At 41.2% G+C, this 20,030-nt stretch overlaps 1 protein-coding gene across 3 annotated transcripts; it reads right to left on the bottom strand.

Moving 5' to 3' along the window:
- Nucleotides 1-103: 103 nt before the first annotated feature.
- On the bottom strand, nt 104-18,266 carry prickle1a (prickle homolog 1a). Of its 3 annotated transcripts, none has more exons than XM_056740463.1 (8): nt 18,080-18,266; nt 5,513-5,695; nt 3,616-3,729; nt 2,941-3,078; nt 2,642-2,845; nt 2,377-2,563; nt 1,445-2,287; nt 104-1,324 (listed from the first exon to the last, which is right to left on the bottom strand). In XM_056740463.1, the coding sequence occupies exons 2-8, from the start codon at nt 5,681-5,683 to the stop codon at nt 504-506; spliced, it is 2,478 nt and encodes an 825-aa protein (XP_056596441.1). In that variant the 5' UTR covers nt 5,684-5,695; nt 18,080-18,266; the 3' UTR covers nt 104-503. The 3 variants fall into 3 exon arrangements, with proteins under 3 accessions (XP_056596441.1, XP_056596442.1, XP_056596443.1); XM_056740464.1 differs by having other exon boundaries at nt 5,513-5,692; XM_056740465.1 differs by lacking the exon at nt 18,080-18,266 and adding an exon at nt 9,000-9,163 and having other exon boundaries at nt 5,513-5,692.
- Between the last annotated feature and the right edge of the window lie 1,764 nt (nt 18,267-20,030).

Genomic DNA, 20,030 nt, shown 5'->3' with positions numbered 1-20,030 from the left:
ATATTTGATCGATTAATAATATCACTTCCCACAGGCTCTGGATAATATGTATATAATGTACAAAATGTTTTAGTGCAAAAGAAACAAAGACATTGAGATGACCGACTGTGACACGTTACGTATTTATTTTTAAAACCCTGATTAACAAAAGTGGAATCTTCGCTCCGTGGTTCTTTTTCCTGAAACGTTCTCTACAAAAATCTTTTGAAACTCAGGGATATAAAAATATTCGCTTTAACTCAACATTTTACAATATATACACATTCATATTTGCAACGTTAAATTATTCTCTCCGTTAGTTTCTAAAGGCGGCTTCATAAATATCGTATTCATTCAGTTTTTTCTTTATCTCGGATAATGCATTACTGCTGGAGTTAAGCATGGGTTCAGTCTTGTTTACGCTCCATGTGCGATGTGGACCGAGTTGCATTACAATTTAAAGCAACAGATCAAAGCAGGTTCCTGGCATTTGTTTACAGAGAGCTTCATAATCAATACGGACTCTAGGAAATGATACAGTTTTTGCCCTTGCGTCCTCTCTTCTGTTTGGACTTTGTCCGTGTGCCAAAGGGAAGTTCATCAGCGTAATACTGGTACCGAGGTTGCCTTGGTTGCGGAATAGGCTGACCCAGAAAAAATCCTTCCTCCTCCGATTCAGACGAGGAAGAGGAGCAAGTAGAACACCAACCGTCGTCTTCACCATACAACTGAAGAAATCTCTCTTTGGCCTGGCCGTGCAAACTGTTGTTAGCGTCAGCTTGTGCGTATGAGTGCAGTCCATACTGAGCATTAGAACCCGGGCCACACTGCCGACGGTCCTCCTTAAAGCACTTACGGGCCTTTTCTTTGGGCACCATGTTAAGTGCATTGTCCGAACGGGACTTCCGACTTCTCCGCCGGTGGTGATGGCGATGCCCTTGCTGGTCTTGTTCGTCAAAGTGGTACGCTCGTCTGCGAGTGCGCTCGCTCATGGGAGCCTGTCGCACCTCCAAGTCGTCATAGCGTCCGTTATCTAAAACGTCGTCTGAAAACGTAACCTGCTGTGGTTTGGATTGGGACTTGCTCCTTCTTAAAACAGGTAGGTGAAGTTTGGGCCTCTCCTCTGGAAGAGGAACCACCTGCTCTTGTTCGTCCTCCTCGACGATCTCCACGCACTCAAGCTCCGAGGTAAGGCTCTTTAGGGAGGTGGCGCTCCTGTGAAGCATCGAGGAGTTCAACGTCCCCATGTTGCTCGCGTTCTCGCAGTTCTCGTTGTCAAACCTGGAGAACTTTGGAAAAGGGTAGAGCAGCGGTTTCTCTTTCATGTCCCTGTCAACTGAAACACCTGCAAAGATGAAAAGTACTGATTACTCAATGAAGGTTCAAACCAATGTTTGACATTCTAAAAATAGGACTGCTAAAGAACCTACAAACTGAATGTTTCCGTGGCTTATGTAAGTCTCACCTGTGATATTGGAAAGTGCCAAGGAGTCCATGGAGGCCCGGACGTTCTGCTCCGCTTGTTTAAGATCATATGTGATGCACTCCAGCGAGTCATCATACCACAGTTTGTCTTCGTCCTTTAAGCTGGCACCATCCAAATCGAGCTCCTGAAGTTTTCTGCTGCTAGCAGGTCCAGGGTGACTGCCATACGCAGAATCACCCAGTCCATCCTGGGACTGGGCCCAGTACATGTCTGCCTTGTACTTTTTACTGGCCAGACTCTCGCTCTCACCGCTGAGTGGAACCCTCCGTTGGGTTTTGTTTTTGACCTCCGAGTCAGTCATCCACAGGTCTGGTCTGCTGTCCTCTTGCTGTTGGAACACTCCGTGTTCGCCAAACTTGAGGAGCAGCTGAGTCATGTAGTCCTCATGCTCGGCCCATTCCTCGTGGTCTTCGGGTGCTTCCTGCTCCTCCCTGTTCCTCCAAAAGTGGCTGTCTGTGAAGCCTAGCTTTGAGAACTTGTTGGACAAGGTGTCATCCGCATTCCCGGACAGTCCTGGGAACTTGTAGTTGGCTGCGGGCGAGAAGAGTAGGGACTGCCGACATTGGTCTGCGGAGCGGCTGCTTTTTCCCAACTTCACGCTACGGCGGGATTCCCGAGACCTCACGGACTGGAAAGCTGAGTCCGAAGAATCCGAGGCATGGACGTCCTCACCCAGGCTGCAGGCCTTGGAACAGTAGATTCTGCCTTGCCTGGGTAGAAAGGGACAACCGAGCAAGGAGCTCTTGCACTGAGCACAGCTGAAGCAAGCGTCCGTGGCGTGCCAGTGAAGGCCGTCGTACGTCATTTGGGCATGATCCACCCCTAGAGAAAAACAAACAGTAGAAGGTCAATAAGGAAACGTGGTTTGTGGTGGATGACGCTGAGTATCTGAACGAGACATCCGGGATTACCAATGTGTTCGCCGCAAGCCTCGCAGTATTCTGCATACAGTGACTCGAAGCAACCGCAGCAGTACGGTCGCCCGTCTTTCATGATGTACCGCTGACCACCCAGAATGGTCTCGCATTCAAAGCAAGCAAAGTGCTTCATGTGCCAGTGACGACCTTCTGCTTCTGTGCATTCGTCAGCGAAAATAATCTGGAAAAACACTGATGATTATATAAGGGTGCACAGGAAACGATGCAAAATACAACTTTGAGGAAAAACAAAGCTCACCTCGTCACAGGCCGAACAACGTGGCTTTAACAATTCTGCATGATGTCGCCCACAGTGGATCTTCCCATCATGGTAGAAGTAAATAAGATCCACCAGGAGTTCATTGCAGGTGGAGCATGTGAAGCACGCTGGGTGCCAAACCTGGCCAGGTCTTGCCCGGGAGGCGAATACCACCATCTCCCCGCCGCTGAGGTTCTCCCCACACTGATGGAAAACAAAACCACGTTTAAATTACCAAAACACAATCATCATCAGATTCCTTCTGACAGAATTCTTTCAGGAATGATTGAAATGCTTACGTGTTCACACGTGGCATGAAGCATCGCCCTCGGCAGCAGTTTCAATGTTCCTCGTCCAAGAGCCTCTTTCTTTCTTTGCAGGCTGAACATTTGAAGTTCATTCCTCTCCTCTTCACTGAGAGACTGACAGTACCGCACCTGAGGAAGAACATGTTTACGGTCCGTACACTGGAGAACAGACACGAATGTGCAAGATACATTTTTATCGATTTTCCTGATGTGCACCATTTGATATCAAACTCCCGATTACTTTTGTTTACTAAACCTCAACGAGAGGAAAAGAGACACAAACAGTCCTTATGTTTAGACCAGAATCAAGAGTTTCATGCTTGAACTGGAAACACACACTCATTCTGCATTTTTTCAGACCACAGCAATGCAAAGAATCTCTCCGTCACATGTATCGAGTCTCCACAAGCAGCATCATAAAACCATCTGCTCAAAAGTCTCATTGTACAAAAACCCACAGACATATGAAGTGACAAAGCTTCTCTCTGTGACGCCGAGGGGAATGCAGGGGACGTGGTGAAGCTCACGAAGCTAAAACACCCACACTTCATACCAGTTTGAAAGATATTGGAGTGGGTTTGGAAATGTGACATGTGGGCATTTTTTACTGAGGATATGCTGGGAAACAATAGAGGCTTTGACGGCTGTTTGTGTGTTTAAATTCACCTCATTGTCATGTGGAGGCAGCTGGTACAGAAGCTGTTTGATACGATTCTTCTCTCCGGGGCTGTTCACATACGGCACTCTGTCCTCGGGTAGACAAGAGAAATAAAGCTGAACCTGGAGATGAGAAAGATCAGGTGAGTCGGGTTATTATGGTTTATTAAAAATTACAAATATTAAACAATTGATGGTCATTAAAATAAAATAAAATATTGGCCAAAATGTTATTTGAAATCTAATGAAATTTAGCAATGAAACAATAAACAAAATTAAAAATAAATAAATTAAAAACTAAAAGTTTGAATGAAAATAAGCTTAAGTTAATGCAAAAGTTATTACTTGGAAATAAATAGAAACTTAAATTAAATAAACAATACATTAATATAACAATATTAGAAACAAACAAATAAAAAAGTAACTAAAATGATCATGGATATATAAATAAATAAAAGCTACCCTCATCCTGAGTTATTTCAACACATTGTTGGTTCAAAAATCGACGACTGTTGGGTTAAAGTAACCAAGAAATGTTTAAATGTTTGTAACACAAATTATTTGGTTGAAACAACCCAACTAGGCTAAAAGGTTCATTTATAACCCAACACTCAAAATCTAAATAAAACTTCTTAAATTAAACTGAAAACAAAACTATAATATTTAAAGTATAAAAAAACATAGATCACATGAACACAAGTGCTTGCCTAAAATAAAATAAGCATTGCCACGTGTCACATTTGGTTTGAAGCAAAATGCGATAAATTTAATAAATGTGGCACGGCGGAATGTTGTAACGTTGTATGTGGTTATAGAATCAAAGACCTTCCCGTCAATGAAATTCTGTCACAAGTGGTCACAGGAGAGTATTTGAGACACATGGTGTGAACGTCAATCTGTCTCAGCTGTTCACATGAGATCGAATCACCCGAGACGGATGTTATCAGCAGGTGCTAACAGGACCTACGGTTACTTCGTATGAGAATAAGCCAAACCAATGCCTGTTGGACTGTTGGCTCGCCATTTGCATTCGCATTCATGCATTTGGCAGACGCTTTTATTCTCGAAGAATCGAACCCATGACCCTCGTGCCTGCATTCAATCTGTTTCATTTCCATCCATTGACCGTTTACAAAAGTTGAGCGTCCTGTTTTTCATCACCAAGACTTTTTACTGTAATCTATTGTGTTTCTTTGACACGTTGACCTTTGCCTTGCGAGGGTGGGGGTGTGGTTGTTGGCTTTACGAGTGGCAGTCATAACAGCTGGAATGAGCTTGTCCTCTCCGGCGCGAAGAGAACCCCGCTGATGTTGAGCCGCTCTACTGGAATGCCATTTAAACCTGACAATCAGGAACTCGTAAATCTGGCTCATCTCCAGCTGATATTACCTCCAGCGCCCCCGGGACCCTTCTTCTACGCAATGATCACCTATAATACGCCCGGCAATTCCCAGAATGGCCGCTGTAAAGACATTACATTTGAACACAAAAGCTGTGGACGGCTCTGCAATTGCTTTAGACCCTTTTCTCAGCCATTAAACCAGTCTGATTTTATGTAGGGGGGATTTAAAGGGCAGGGATAGAAAGGGGACATCACCAGGACCGAGAGGAGAGATTTCACCGACACAAAAAGTTGGAAAAATGTGTTGCTGTGAGCTCCTCATGGTTTCAAGCTGTCCGTCTGGCATCTCTACATAATGACTTGCAGATTTTCCATGAAGAAGTTTGTAAATAAAGAGCAGCATTTCCTCTTCCCAAATGCCTGTGGCGTTCACAGTTTCGCATTACAAAAACGGAGCCCGCCAACTCTGTAGGCGGCCGAGCAACATTTGGAGGCTTTTATTGAAGACTGCATCTGGACGGCTACCCGAGCGCGTTAAAATGCGAACTGCAAAATCTTCTTTACCTGTTCTGGTCGGAGTCCCGGTGGCACCCAGGCGTATTCCTCCAGGGCACAGCCCGAGTCGTCGTCTGACGTGGAGCTCCGCTGGAAGCCGAACGTGAGCTTGTTGACCTTCGCCTCCATGTCCCGTTGCCTCACGTCGCCGTGGAAACCGACAGAATTCTCGAGGTTCATCAGATAGACCTGCTGGAGAGAAAACAATGTCATGAGTATAAAAACGCAAGAGACATTACTGAGGGATGAGAAAGGGATTTCTCAATAAGATATTTTGAAGAATGTTGGCAACCAAACAACACTGACCCACATTGACTTCCATTGTATGAACCCAAAACCCCTGAGACGTTTGTCTAAATATCTACTTTTGTGTCCCATTTGGGTACATACAGGTTTCGAGCCACGTGATGATAAATAAATGATGACAGAATTTTCATTTTTGGCTGTACTGTCCCTTTAAATAAATATCTATAAGCTTCGGGTGTGTTAAATAGATTCGGCTCGTAAACAGACTGCATTTTTACTCTCACTGCGGTTGTGGTCCAATCTTCCCTCTAAACTTCATTCGGACTCGATTTATTTCTGCTAGCTTTTAACTCTTTGTCGGGACTCGCGGTGAGACCTGAAGTGGACGTCCCTCACACTGAAACTCCTCAATACAACATCTCTGGTGTTCTTCTGTCAGCCCTTTGAAGTTCTTTCAGGACACAAAGCACAACAAAGCCATATGGTAACGCTTGAACTGCGTGTCTTTCTCTGAACCCAGAACCTGCCGCGCCGCATCACGTCCTGCCGAGTGACATCAAGGCGCTTTCATCTCACAACTGCCGCGTTTGCAATGAAAACAGGTGAGATGATGGACTGAAGAAGACACTGACAGGTGGACAATAACACTGTGCTTACATGTGAAGAACGTGAAATCACAACACAACAAACCTTTGCTTAAAAACTGGCTTCATATACTTGATCCTGTTGTTTCTTTATGATTCACACAGAAATAGTTTGGATTTGCTTCCTGACTAGGCTGTTAAACTCAACAAAAGTGAATCAGGTGAGTTGAAATACATCCTGATGTGTAACTAAAGTCCTCCCCCATCAAAAACAGTTTTCATGAAAACACACAAGAACACTTTTCTGTAAATTGAATGTTTAAACTTCAATGAACACAGACGTGTCTGCAGATACCACACAACTGAATTAACTCAACACACTTGTGTGTTCTTTGAAGTGTCCGGGCCTGAAATTCTCTTGATTTATTGTGTGTATTCACACTACAATCATAAATATCAATGTGTTAGGTTGTGAACACATTTGATCTTTAAACTGTCAAGTTTGATTGACTTTCTTTTTTCTGTTTCCAGAAATCTGTCTGTGTAAACTGAAACTCAAAACAGGTTATCTGAAATGTTGCTTTTCAACTACAAATGAGACCAAATACCCACCAAAAATCTATTTAATTTGGCCCAAAAAAGGCAAAACAGACACGTTGTGTGAGTTCAACAAAAAAAACCTGTAAAACTTTCTTTCTTCTGCAGAACACGAAAGAAGATATTTTGAAGAACGTCGATAACCCAACAAACCCACTGGCACATTTCTCAAAATATCTTTATAAGTATGCGATTTCCGCCCGAGATCCAATCAGCATCAGTTCTTGAACTTCCTCATTCAATCACCAATCGAGTTGAAGAGAAACTGCGCATTAAACCTAACGTGAATGTGAATGGCGGGGACCCTCGGGGTACCCACGGCAGTTCCTGTCTGTAGCCCTGAAGAAGCCCCGGAGCTCTGATGTTTAACCGGTCGCTCTCTTGTAGGGCTGCTTGTTAACATGGCTTTGGAGGACTCAGATGCATATCTGTTAGATCCACCCACCGGAGGACTGAATGGCCCTTGATGGGGGGTAGATAGAGGTGTGGGGGGGTGTAAATGGCCTGGGGAGGGGATGACCCCGGGTGATCATGCACAGGGAACTCATATGGTAATGGACCTTCAGCATAGCAGAGAACCATTTACAAATACTGTTAATAAAGCTATGTCGTAACCAAAGATGAGGGCACGTATAGAAGAGCAAACTCCAAACTATGTAATTTGCATACAACTGTGAAAAATGTTTCATCATTTTAATGGAAAAACTAAAATGGTGTAACAGTGCTACAGTAAAACACGTTTATTGGTTTAATGTAAAAACAAAACTTTACTGTAATGAACTGGAATAGATTTAACAAGACATATTTAATTCTATCACATGCGCAAGTTTTTAAAGCTAAAGGTATGAATGACAATTTTATGGTGAAAACACACACACACAAAACTGTATATTGTAAAAAAAAAAAAATATAACTTTAAAAAGCTTAAGAATTCCATTTTCCACCCTTTTCCCAGTTTTAAACTGCAGAGATGTGTGTTGTATTTTATCTTTATGTTCCTTTATTTTATTTTCTGGCATCCACAGCTGCTAAAAAAAACTTTTTGCATTTTATGACAAAAGGTTCAGGCCCCACCAATGACATATCATTGTCACAACTTTGGAGAATAAGAAAATTATCCATATTAAACTAGATTTTCATTAAATGTAAATTATTTGTCTGGTTTATCGCATTTTTAATGTGTCTAAAAGGTACTTAAAAAATGACGTGATGTGTGTTAAAACAAGTCTTTTAAATGAGAGCCAGTAAATATGATTATCATCTATTATCATAATATCCATTAAATTGTCGTCAATAACTGCCTATATTAATATTGTATACAAGAATCACAACTGTAAAGATCATTTTTTTCATTTGAACTTTTGCTAATAAGCTTCAGTTTTTCCTGTTATACTTTAACACTAATGCAGAAATGTACTGCTGGCATATTAATGATTCAGTTTAATAGCTACAACTCAGAATAGCGGAATTGAAATAAAGTAAAAATATCCGAAAATATTCACGCAACGCCAAAACTTAAGAAACGACTCACAAATCACTTCTCATTGCGGTTCTGTCAAAATGACGCCCGATACAAAATACAGTCAAAAATTATTTTAAGGATTAAGTTGAGTTGAAAGTTTTTAAGGATTAAGTCAGAATACTAGATGTTGGAAACATGAAAGCCGTCAGATCGGAGTCATTCAGGAACATTTGGGTGATCCTCACAAACTTTTGGCCAAACTTGATTCATCACCATGAATGTTATTCCAAGACCAAATGGTTTCAAGGCTTCATTCCAGCAGACTGAGGACTTCTGAGGAAGACCACCTGCATTCTGTCCCACCGGAGCCAGATGACTGTAACCTTCTGATATTTACCCACAAAACACGTCCTTCGCACCTCCACCAGACCCTCACTGAGCTCAACGAAGAGCCCGAGATCTGCGAACGCTTCTAACTCTCGCCACAGGAAAATACAGGCTGAACGCTTCACTCAGACACGTCATTTCTTTTCCCATACGAACAAGGTTTAATGTGAATCACACACCACAGCACCACATTTGTCTTTTTAAAAAGCACTTAGCTCACCTCGCCAGCGTCTCCAAGCAATTTAACGCTTTCCGAATGATGTCGTCTCCAAGTATCCTCAGGTTTTTACATGTTCTCACGTCCAGCATTTAAATCCAAACCAGACGAGTTCTCGTAATTCTCATTCACATCTGCGATCGTGACACACACTGCGGAGAGTGTGGCGAAGAGATCAAGCACACAGATCTTCCATCCACTGCTGTGGAGCCACTCCCACAAAACTCCTGCTCGACCACTCACTGTGCAGTTCAGACCCCCCCATCCCCAATAAACACACTCACACCCCCCCTCACTTCAAACACCCCAAATCTGTCCTGTTGATCCATATCGTGGTTTATCGAAATTGGTTTTGTTTAGTCGTCTCCGTTTTGAGTTTCAGAAGAGACGTCAAGAATGTGACAGGGATTGTTAGCGCAATTTAAGCGAAGCAAACCAAAGTTTCAACCAAAGTTTAATTATCAATCGGAAATATGTTGTTTCATTGTGTTTTTTGTCAGCGATTTGAGAAATATCTGCCTTCCCTCATTCAATTAGATAGGACTGTGTACTTCCTATGACGTGAATAACTACCCAGAGGTGTTGCAAACATGGCCACCACGTGGCACGACTTCCGTAAACGGACTTCCCTGTAACCAAAAAACTGAAAGTGAATGAAGGACCCTCAGAAAAACAGCCTGGAAGACGGTTCCTTCATTTCCTTTGGAATGTGCAAAAGGTGAAGACCTTCCTGTTGTTGAAATAAACAAAGCTTCCCCGTTTAGCGGGACAGGGCCGCTTGTTCCCTAATTGAGGGTTCTTAGAGGAAGTTATGAAACTGAATTCTTCTCAGGGTGGTCTTTATTGGTGACCCCCGAACATTTCAAGACAAACCAACGTTGTGCTCATGAAACAGACACTTCCAAGCGTCAGATTCAATGATTCGTGACGTAATCCTGACCGGACTCCGTAGTCAAGCCCGTTTTGTTCATTTCCAACGTGAGCACACAGGAAATCTGTGACAAGCCACTTTTACGACGGTTTCCCTGAAGAAAGGCTAATGGGCCGGTGGTGGTGGAGGTTCTTTGGAGGACAACGCCATTGTTGCAGTCAAGTCCACAGAGATGTAAACACAGCAGGACTCAGGCCGGACCACGGCCCTCATTGTTACCGAAACAAAAAGGAAGAGGGAATTCGTTCCCTCTCGTATTAGCAGACTGCAGCAAGATAAACAAACCCTCTATCTTACTAAGAGGCTTTCGCATGTGAAAAGTTCAGACGCCCACTGAGAAGTTCCATCATGTCAGGCTGCAGATGGTGGAGGAATTGGTTTTCTCGAGTCCAAATGGACAATAATCGGCTCTTTAAATGGACCTCAATGGGGGAAAATGTGAAGTCAATGAAAGTCGCATGTGTTTTCGTTTTTATTTGAATAACGTTTTTATTTGTAGCTCAGTGGTAAGAGCATGGCGCTAACAATGGCAAGGTCGTGGGTTTGATCCCAGGGGATTGCACATACTTAGAAACAAATGTAAAGGACGATGCATTGTAAATCGCTTTAGATAAAAGCGTCTGCCAAATGCATAAATGTCAATTAATCATTACGTTTTCTGTCATCATTTGGTTTCAATGCTTTGAAGATCTTTTTTCTTCTTTCATTATTTATTCACCCATTTTATACCTGATAACCAAACAACGTTGAGCCCCATTGACTTCCAATGTATGAACCCAAAATCACATTACTCAAAATATCTTCTTTTTTTGTCATTTTTAGATTTGCATTGAGACGAGAGTAAACCAACGACGACAGATTTGTATTTATAGATTTTTTTAACTATCCCTTCAAATAGTCAAACTATTCCCCAAGTCTTGAAATCCACCGTGGAAAGTTGCATGCAAATGCCCTTCGTGTCACACTTTGCCATTCGAGACAAAACCCAGGTCGGTGACCTTCGACCCCAGCAAACACTGTCTGATGCCAACACAGTCATCTAATCCAAAAATACTAACGTTTTCGAGGAAAGCCCCTTAACGTGACGGCTCTATCTGCGGTAAAGTTAGCTCTGGCTTCACAGTTCAGGGTTAAAGATGAATTCTTGTGGAGTATAAAACAAGACAAGTCACACATCCCTGACCTGCGATCCTTTCTGAGCAAAGAGGGACCGTAAATCTCTGGCACCCCCGCCTACCTCTCCACCCCCTGCGGTCACAGAGAGTTACCCAGCACCTCACACCTGGCTCGACCCTCTCGGGCTGTAAAACTTTGACCCGGCACATCCGGATGTCCTCAGAACCCAGAACTCAAGACCCAGAGCTAGTCGCATTCCTTCTTTAACATGTTCGGGCCCCAGAGGACTGACCTACATTTGACAACGTCCTAAATTCAGAAACTTAATGTGGGCCAACAATCACATGGATGGTGAAACTAAACCTTTGGACTAGAAAAAGACACATGCGTTGGGTCCAAAAGTGATGCTTAAGGACTGGAACGTTTGTAGGTCACGTGTGTATTGGCTTGAGATATCCCAGCATGCTCCAGGAGTTCAGCTTTGAGGGTCATTGGCTGCTATTTATGACAGTTAAGAGCTATTGTCTCAGATAGAGCTCAGTTGTGTCCACTCCTTCTCATAAAAGTGAGACCGTTCTGTGACTTTAATGACCCGCCAACGGCCGTTATCAGAAAACAAGACTGACAAAGGAGCGGCCATAAAGAACAATAAAACACTGTTATTCTACTGTAAAAAAAAACTACAGCCCTACAGAACAGCAAGAGGTCAACGGCTCTATCCTCACTGGTATTGACTGAGAGATTATCACAGACAGACAAACTATTTTCTGAAGCGCTCAAGAGGAATCCAAATGCATTTAAAGGGACAGTGCAATGGGGTTGGTCATCAAAGTCCTTTAAAATATCTTGTTTTGTGTTCTGCAGAAGAAAGGAAGTCAAACAGGTTCGGAATGACACAAGGTTGAGTAAATGATGAAAGGTTTTTTATTTTTAGGTGAACTTTCCCTTTAAAACTCATTCATGTAAGTAATGTACACATGAATGTTCTGTTAAACATACATCAAGCGTTCTGGAGATTTAAGATTAAAACTTTAAGAACATTATGCATGTTCACTTTGAAAAGAAATATGTTTGTGTTTAAAGTGCTGTATTTTCACACACTAATCTCGTACTTAAAGTGACAGTTCACCCAAAAGTAAAAACATTCTGTCAACATTTACTCGCCCTCTTGTCATTTCAAACCTGTATACAGTCTTTCTTCCGAAGAAAACAAAAGAAGATATTTTGAAGAATGTATGTTTAACATACTATCTATTTATTAAAATATTAATGTATATTATATTTATGATATCAAAATAATATAAAAACAAATTATTAGTTACCACTGGAAGTACACTTGAACTCATTTTCCTTGCACTTGTGTTCAAGTGTACTTATTTTGTAATACAGAGATATGTTAAAAGCGCACTTTAGTTCATATTAATAACGTATCAATCTTAAGAACATCTAAGTGTACTAATTTATCTTAATAAGTACCAAATAACATTTGTTTGTCTCTTAAAGCAATAGTCCACCCAAAAATGAAAATGGTCATGAATTATTCATCCTCAAGTTGTTCCAAATCTATAATTTCTTGGTTCTGTAAAACCCAAAGAAAGATATTTGGATAATTGCTGAATGTTTGAATTCTTGCTTTCTTTTGTGTTCAACATAACAAAAAATAAATAAAAAAATTCTACTATGGTAGTCAATGGTGCCCCAGAAATCTTAGTTGCTAACATTCTTCCAAATATCTTTCTTTGTGTTCAACAGAACAACGAAATGAATACAGGTTTGGAACATCTTGGGGGTTAGTAAATGATGGTACAAAAAGTACCAAAGTACAAAAAATGTGAAAACTTGTGTGTGAAAACTTTAAGTGCATTATAGAAGTGCACTTTTTTCACATGGGTTGACAAACCAAGATCATCTTCTCTCTTGACAAACTTTTCTGTTTTGGCCGCAGTTTTCATCACGGGGACCAAATGTCCCCACAAGGTCAAAAATGAGTCCTATTAACTTTTATCTTCCAAATTATCTTTGCTTTGTTTATTTAACTATCTGAATGAAGACATTCCACAGATCTCTATTGTTTTCATTCACAGTTTAGTTGTAAATACTATACCCCAACCCTAAAATAACCATAAAACGTTCTGTATGTTTATTTTATACACTTACAAAATGTAACCAATGTATCTTTTAGCATCTTTACAAATGAGGGCATCCCGATAAAGGAGCTCTTGTCAGGTTTGGAGTACAAAATCTGGTTAAGTAGCCACATACACACAGTTTGCACAGAAGTCAACAAGATGGAGCCGGTTTCATGGTGGCAGTTTAGTGACAATCTAACAGTTGACTCACAAAGACAATCCAACAATTACTGCGTCTTTCTAAACCGTCTGTCATATCCACTAAACACCAGAACAAACCTCTCCAGCATCACTTCCATTAAACTCCTTTCCCCAAATTTGAGAAAGAATCCCATTATTAGTGCAATGCGTTAGACAAATAATAAATTATTTACACTTCTTTTATTTATGCTATAATATAAAACAGATGTTAATGTTTGGAAGTCATAAATAAAAAGATGCTGAACAACAAACTTTGAGGAGAGCATCACAAAATGTCAGAGAGAAACCTTTGAAAGGTCTAGTCAGCGTGTGATCATTAAAATGGCACGAGCTCCATCAGAAGCAGTTCATTGAGCTCATTTAACCGCACGTTTGATGCTCAACTCGACCAACTACAATTAAAATCATTAAGAGAAGCCGTAAAGTCAAAATAATGCCTCTGAATTACAGGGTCGCCGTGGAACCGCCCAGCGTTCCTCTCAGATCTCTCACGAGCGTTCCGTTTAACTCTGGGATGCAGATGTCGCCCTCAGGTCCGAGAGAGTAAATTACCCACAATCCCCTCCTCCAGCACGGGCTTTCATTAAAAGAAGCTCATAATGGATTTGACCCGATGCGCCGAGCGGCCCTGCAGACGGACCTGCTGACCGTGGCATTGGTCGGAGGTGTATCGTCCGGTGACCTTTGACCCGTGGTCCCACGGTGGCCCTTTAAAAGCGGGTTTCATTGCTGTTTACCAACTCCCTCACGTCCAGTAACAACAGCCGGAGTCTCTTTGAGTTACATTCCACTTCACCGACCCGAGAGGTCGACCGTTTTTCACCGTTTCAATACAGCCCTCAAGAGTGATCACTGAAGACTAAACTACTTCACTCCGTTCCTGAAGAACATCCTAAACTTTTTTTTTATATTTCTATTTTTTTTACTTATAAATTTAATATTTTTCCCGTTTCTTGCAGAATAAGGCCGGATTAGACAGCAGACACTTCATTTAATGATTCATATGTTTTTTTATAAATCATTATTATTTAATCCTTATTATCATTATGTATTTAATTATCAACGTTGACAACATAATGTTTCATTAATTAATTAATTTCCTGATTGTGTGTTTGTGTGCGTGTGCGTGTGTGTGTCAGAGCACATCTGGTTTTCTGCCGTTTCAATGTTTCTTTAGCTTGAAGCCGGAAGACTGTGTGATGACTCCAAACAAACTTGTGCTCTTTGATCATCTGTGTGTCTGTCTGTTTCCACAAACGCTCTGTTCTTCTCCATCACTGAACTGCTGTACAGTCAATGTGAATCAGCTTCTGTCCACACTGAACCTCAGTCAATATTGACTCACCTGTACAGTGACCTGTGACCTCACCTCATCACACAGGAAACCACATACAGTGTGTGCATGTGTTCACAGATGAGCTAATGCGTCAGACCCGCCGCGGCTTCTTCTGCACTTTTGCTATTTCATGGGAAAAGAGTGATTTTTACTGTTGCTTATAACCCTCTAACATCTCTCAAAACCTCACATTATATAAACCATAAAATGATAACTCTTAACAATAAGAGTGCTTCACAGTGCCATAGAAGAACCATTTCAGTCTAAATCGTCAATAAAGAACCTTCAACTTCCATTTCTGTTTCAAAAATGGTTCTCTGTGGAACCAAAAATGTTTTTTCTAAGGTATCGCTGTAACCCAGATTCGAGTCGAGGGATGAAACACAAACCGTTGGGTAAAATTAACCCAGAAAAGGCTTATTTTTGACCCAGCAATGGGTTAAAACAACCCAGCAGAGGTTACATTACAACCCAACCCTTTTGTTTTTGTCCTTTTTGACCCTACGCTGGATAGAAAATATCATTTTAACATCTACGTTCTAAAATATGCTGGGTTATTTTCTAAGCAAAAAGATGATTCTCGCATGGCAGACAATAAAAGAAGCAAATATCAAACATTATCAAATATAAGGGCTCACCTGGCAACTACTCAACAACCACACTGGAATAGCCTAACATGCAGAACAAAATAAGAACCACATGGCAACACCTTAGCAACAACACAACACCCTGGCATCCACAAAGCAAAAGGCTAACATGCAGAACAAATTAATAACCACATGGCAACACCTTAGCAACCACCACGAGCAAGATAAACATCAGACATAACATTTTTCTCTCTAAGACTCTGAAAACCGAGCAGGATTGATTTGAAAGAATACGAAATAACATGTATATGTGTTCAGTGTTCACCACAACTATTGAACTATTTTTACCAACACTTCTAGCAGGTAGTCTGGTACTGATGAGTAAACGTCCGTTTCCGCTGCGTCATACGACACATGCTGAGAACAGAAATCATCATCCTCTTATTTGCCCGCAATAATGTAAAGCAGGTGTTGGGACACAGCGGGACCCAGAAGGTTTGCCGTGCCAAACGCAATCAGACGGGACACCGTGTGCTAATGATTCCTGAAGTGAACGAAAGATTTCAAATGGCAAGTAAACTTAAAACGCATGACGACTAATGAGACATTATTACTTAGTCAACGAGAGAAACTGATATATAAAATGTGAGACTTAAGACAACCAAATGAATTTGAGAACACCCACTTGAATTGTATCCATACAGACAAGGAACTTTCGTTATTGAAAGTAAAAAAGTGAATTTAGTCGCAGGACACGGACAGCATAAACATTCTTTCATGCTCTTTGAATAATTGAACTTATGAGTTATGAAAGACGGTTTATTCTCACTCAACAAGTTTACCCGTCTCCTCGAATCTCAGCGTCTCCCTGCGGCTGGGTAAAAGCCGAGAGTGTGTCGGTTTGGCACGAGAAGTGAAACTGCGATTAGCTCAACACAAGCATCGCTCTGTGTGCGTCTCAATAAATCAACAGACGTATACACGCTGGCACGAGGACTCAACACATGATTCTTATAACACACACACACACACTCGGCCCACACGCTCCATCTGTTGACTGTTAAGGACGAATGCTTTCATCAGTGTTCCATCAATCTCACACCTCAGATGAACATTCATGTGGGTGTACTTGAGAAAAACATCAGGTCATTCACAGCGGGTCTCACGTCAGACCTGACTTTCTTCTGCAACTCACACGCAGATATTTTAAACAACAACCCATCAACTTCCCTTGTATGGGCACAAAACCACCAAGACATTTTTCAAAATATCTTCTTTTTTAACAACACAAGGGGGAATAAATGACGAAACTATCGCCACCACTAGAGGTCGCCACAACATCAACTTCTCTACTGCACAAGACAAGCCACACATGACATATTCTGTTGCAAACATCAACTTAATGAAATACAAAAAGCTTTTCCCAGAACAACAAGCTCAACATCCAAACACGTTTGACAGATGTTAATAGATAAAAACGTTAAAAAGTGCATCAAACACCACAAGTGTGCAAGAATTGATCTGTCAGATTCTCCTGATGGCTGTTGGGTATCTTGTCAGACTCACTTCAGTGTGTTTCTAGAAAGAATCTCTCAGAGACTCGCTGTTGAAGTAGTCTCCATATGGATCTGAGTCCTGTTGACATCTGTGGTCCCCTGTGGGGCCTGAACTCTGCCAGTTGGCATCAAGACAAACAGCTTAATGATCGCTGTCAGAGACTGTAAAGATAAACTGCTGTACGGCACTAAATCTGATAAATATGCCTCACCAGTGAAACTGCTGTTACTAAAATAAATCAGGATTAGAGGAAAAGTTAAAGGCTAAATAAGGAATTTCCGCCACGTTTTGTCCTTGCGTTGCCCACTTTGTGTGCTGCTATTTTTTCTATAAATCACATAAGGGCAGTTCTTCAATCTGTTTGCAGCTATTTTCCGAACACCAATTCGGTCCAATTCTAGAAAGAATAAATACAGAACGACAAAAATATTGAAGAAATTCTAAATGCAGGTGAAATTCTCAAAGAAGAACATTTGCTTTGTTTCTGACACAATGTTGCTTATAGTTTCAAGTTTGTTGATCAGACATGATCCCCAGAAACGGTCCTTTATGTTATCAATGCCAAAATCCATTTCAGCTTTGGAAGGACATGAGCGAGCAAAAACAAAAACGCATTGCCTCACTTGAGAGAGATTTAGATCTGCATAGAATAATAATAAGGAATTTTAATGAAAACCATCAGAAAGGCTTCTGGTTAAGCTGGAGATGGGAGATAACCCACAGAGCTCCGGGACGGACAGCTCGGGCACCAGTTGTCAGTGAAGTGACATGCACAGCTGAGTCCAAACATCTGAGTCCAGACCCACATTAGATCATTAGCACTTGGACACACATGCAAAGCACTCCTGCGGTACACATGAGGAATATTCTGTGTGACTGGCATCTTCACACTAAACTGTGGCCATTCCCGAAAGAATGCCCCGGATAATGAGTTCAGAAATAGAACAGAAGCTCTTGGGACACTTTGCCAACACAAGACCCTTTCAGCCTTCCAGAGAGCCTTTCCAGACGCCACGCAATCTCCTGAAGCGTTCACAAGCCCCTAATACCTTCAGTCCACTTTTAACTTTACAAGATTCACTGCAAACAAATGTTACAAAGCGGTTTCTCACACACATTCACTCAATGCGCACCGGTTATTAACACGCCATAAATCACATACGTGTTACATTATAAAGAATATGAGACGATACACGTTAGGATAGCAGGAGAAGATCAGATCTTACCTGAATGTTTCTCCAAATCTCGCGTTTCCAGCTCAGATCCTCTTTTAGTTAAAAAGCGGATTCGCGTTTGCGCTCATTGGCGTCGGTAAGATTCCCACAAGTGCGTAAAACGCAGCGGTTACAAGTGATCCGAGTTTAAAACATGATCTAAAGAGCGAACTGGACGTGGACATCGGCGTCTCTTCTGTGACTGTGTTGAGTGGAGTGACAGAACTGTGGCGCAGTGGATGTGGGAGGTTCGGGTACCGCCTGCGCGCAACGTGCGTCACGAGGACAAGAACGCGAGAGAGTGCGCAACTGAACCCTGCGTGTAGGACAACTTCTGAAAGCATACAAATCATTTTGGTGGAATTATTTCCGGTTATTGTGTTTTATTATACTTAGTTAAAAATGCACGTGCTTATTTGTTTTTAAACAAGAATCTTTTTTACTATTAGAAGTCCGATATCATCAAGTATTTATGTAATATACTTTAATGACATAAAATATTTGTCCAATCATTTTCTCGTGTATATAACAATGACTGTTAACATGCACATAATTATAAAAGTCTATGTATGAGTTTTCTATTTTAAAAAGGGAAATATGGATGTGACGTTGATTTTGGGAGAAAACAAACTTTCTAGAATTTCTGTGAATTAAAATGTACAAATCTAAAGCAATAATACCCAACAAATGGAGAAGAGACGGGTCTTCATAGAATGTAAAATACTTTCTTTTTTTCAAAAATGCACAAAAAAGATGTGACGTGTGTGAAAAAATAAATAAAATGCTTTAAAACCTTGAAGAGAGACCTCACATGGGGATTTCAACAACCAAACGTTGATGTTCAGTTTGCATAGTACAATTTTTTGGTACAAATCTTAATTTTTTCATGGTAAGCTTGACATTTTGACAGAATTGCCCTGATCTAATATACAGGATTAGTGATGTGACAAACAATCAAGTCACATAAACAATGTCACAAAAAATCATATGATGTTTGTTTACAAAATGTTGAAATGCAAATGAGTAGTCGTATGTGTGGTCTGTTTCTTTCTCTAGAAATGGTCATTAGAATCACCTAAAGCCTCTTAATCATCTGGATCCTGTGTGTCAATGTGATCTGGACCGTGTGAATGACAAATGACGGACAGTTTTGGTTTATGTCAGTACTTTCGTGTCTTGAAACTAAGAACGAAATGTCTTCTATAGTTTTATCTTTCAGATGAATATTGTAATGGCGTGGTTAAGGTTTGTGAAGAATCCTGCCAAGCACGTTAGTTCAAGTTGGTTTGTTAAACCACTGACACATTTATGGTTATCGTGTGATGGATTTCAATCATATCGAACCAAACCTGCTGCTCGCATGCGCCAATGTGCCTGAAGACACGCTGAAGCATTCTCCCCAAACTCATCTCTGCGCTTTATCTGCCCCGATATTTATGGCAGAGGGCCGTAAAAATGCTTTCAACAACATGATTGAGTTGTAAACTAGAGATGAGCTTCACTTACACTGCTTTATAATGGACTTTTCTTGTACTGTGTCATTTATCTTCTTTTATGGGCTGACGGAGAAAGAGACAAATTTATACAGAATTCACATCGAGGAGTCCTGAAGAATATCATCTGCTTCTTTATACAAGAATGTTGTTTCGTGTACTCCAGAAATCTCACAAATGTCTCTATCATAGAGTATGAGAAGCGAAGACAAATGTGTCAAACTGAGCTCAGATTTGTATCTTCTGCGATCAAAAATCTATTTTTGAAGATCTCAATATGAACTCAAACATTTCTCATCAAATTGACTCAAATCCAGATTATTTGACCTCTACATTCTTCTTCATAGTTGGATTTAGGAACCGTGAGCGAGAACATCCGCCACCCTGGATTCCTGACGGCAGTAAACGTGTGGACTGAATCTTTAATCCTTTAAGCAAGATTGAGAGCTCAGGTGGACTCCTGCGGGTTA

This window comes from Triplophysa dalaica, chromosome 24, assembly GCF_015846415.1.
Source record: "Triplophysa dalaica isolate WHDGS20190420 chromosome 24, ASM1584641v1, whole genome shotgun sequence".
NCBI classification, from domain to species: Eukaryota; Metazoa; Chordata; class Actinopteri; order Cypriniformes; family Nemacheilidae; genus Triplophysa; species Triplophysa dalaica.
The sequence above is the reverse complement of the archived record's forward strand: the minus strand, read 5'-3'. Positions and strand labels throughout refer to the sequence as shown.

What these genes read in the sequence shown, in the direction of transcription:
- prickle1a (XM_056740463.1), bottom strand. Translation starts at nt 5,683, where the DNA reads ATGAACCTCGAGAATTCTGTCGGTTTCCACGGCGACGTGAGGCAACGG. An exon ending in TGCCTCCACATGACAATGAG is followed by an intron (nt 3,079 to 3,615) that starts GTGAATTTAAAC and finishes GTTCTTCCTCAG; the next exon opens with GTGCGGTACTGTCAGTCTCT. An exon ending in TTCATGCCACGTGTGAACAC is followed by an intron (nt 2,846 to 2,940) that starts GTAAGCATTTCA and finishes GTTTTCCATCAG; the next exon opens with TGTGGGGAGAACCTCAGCGG.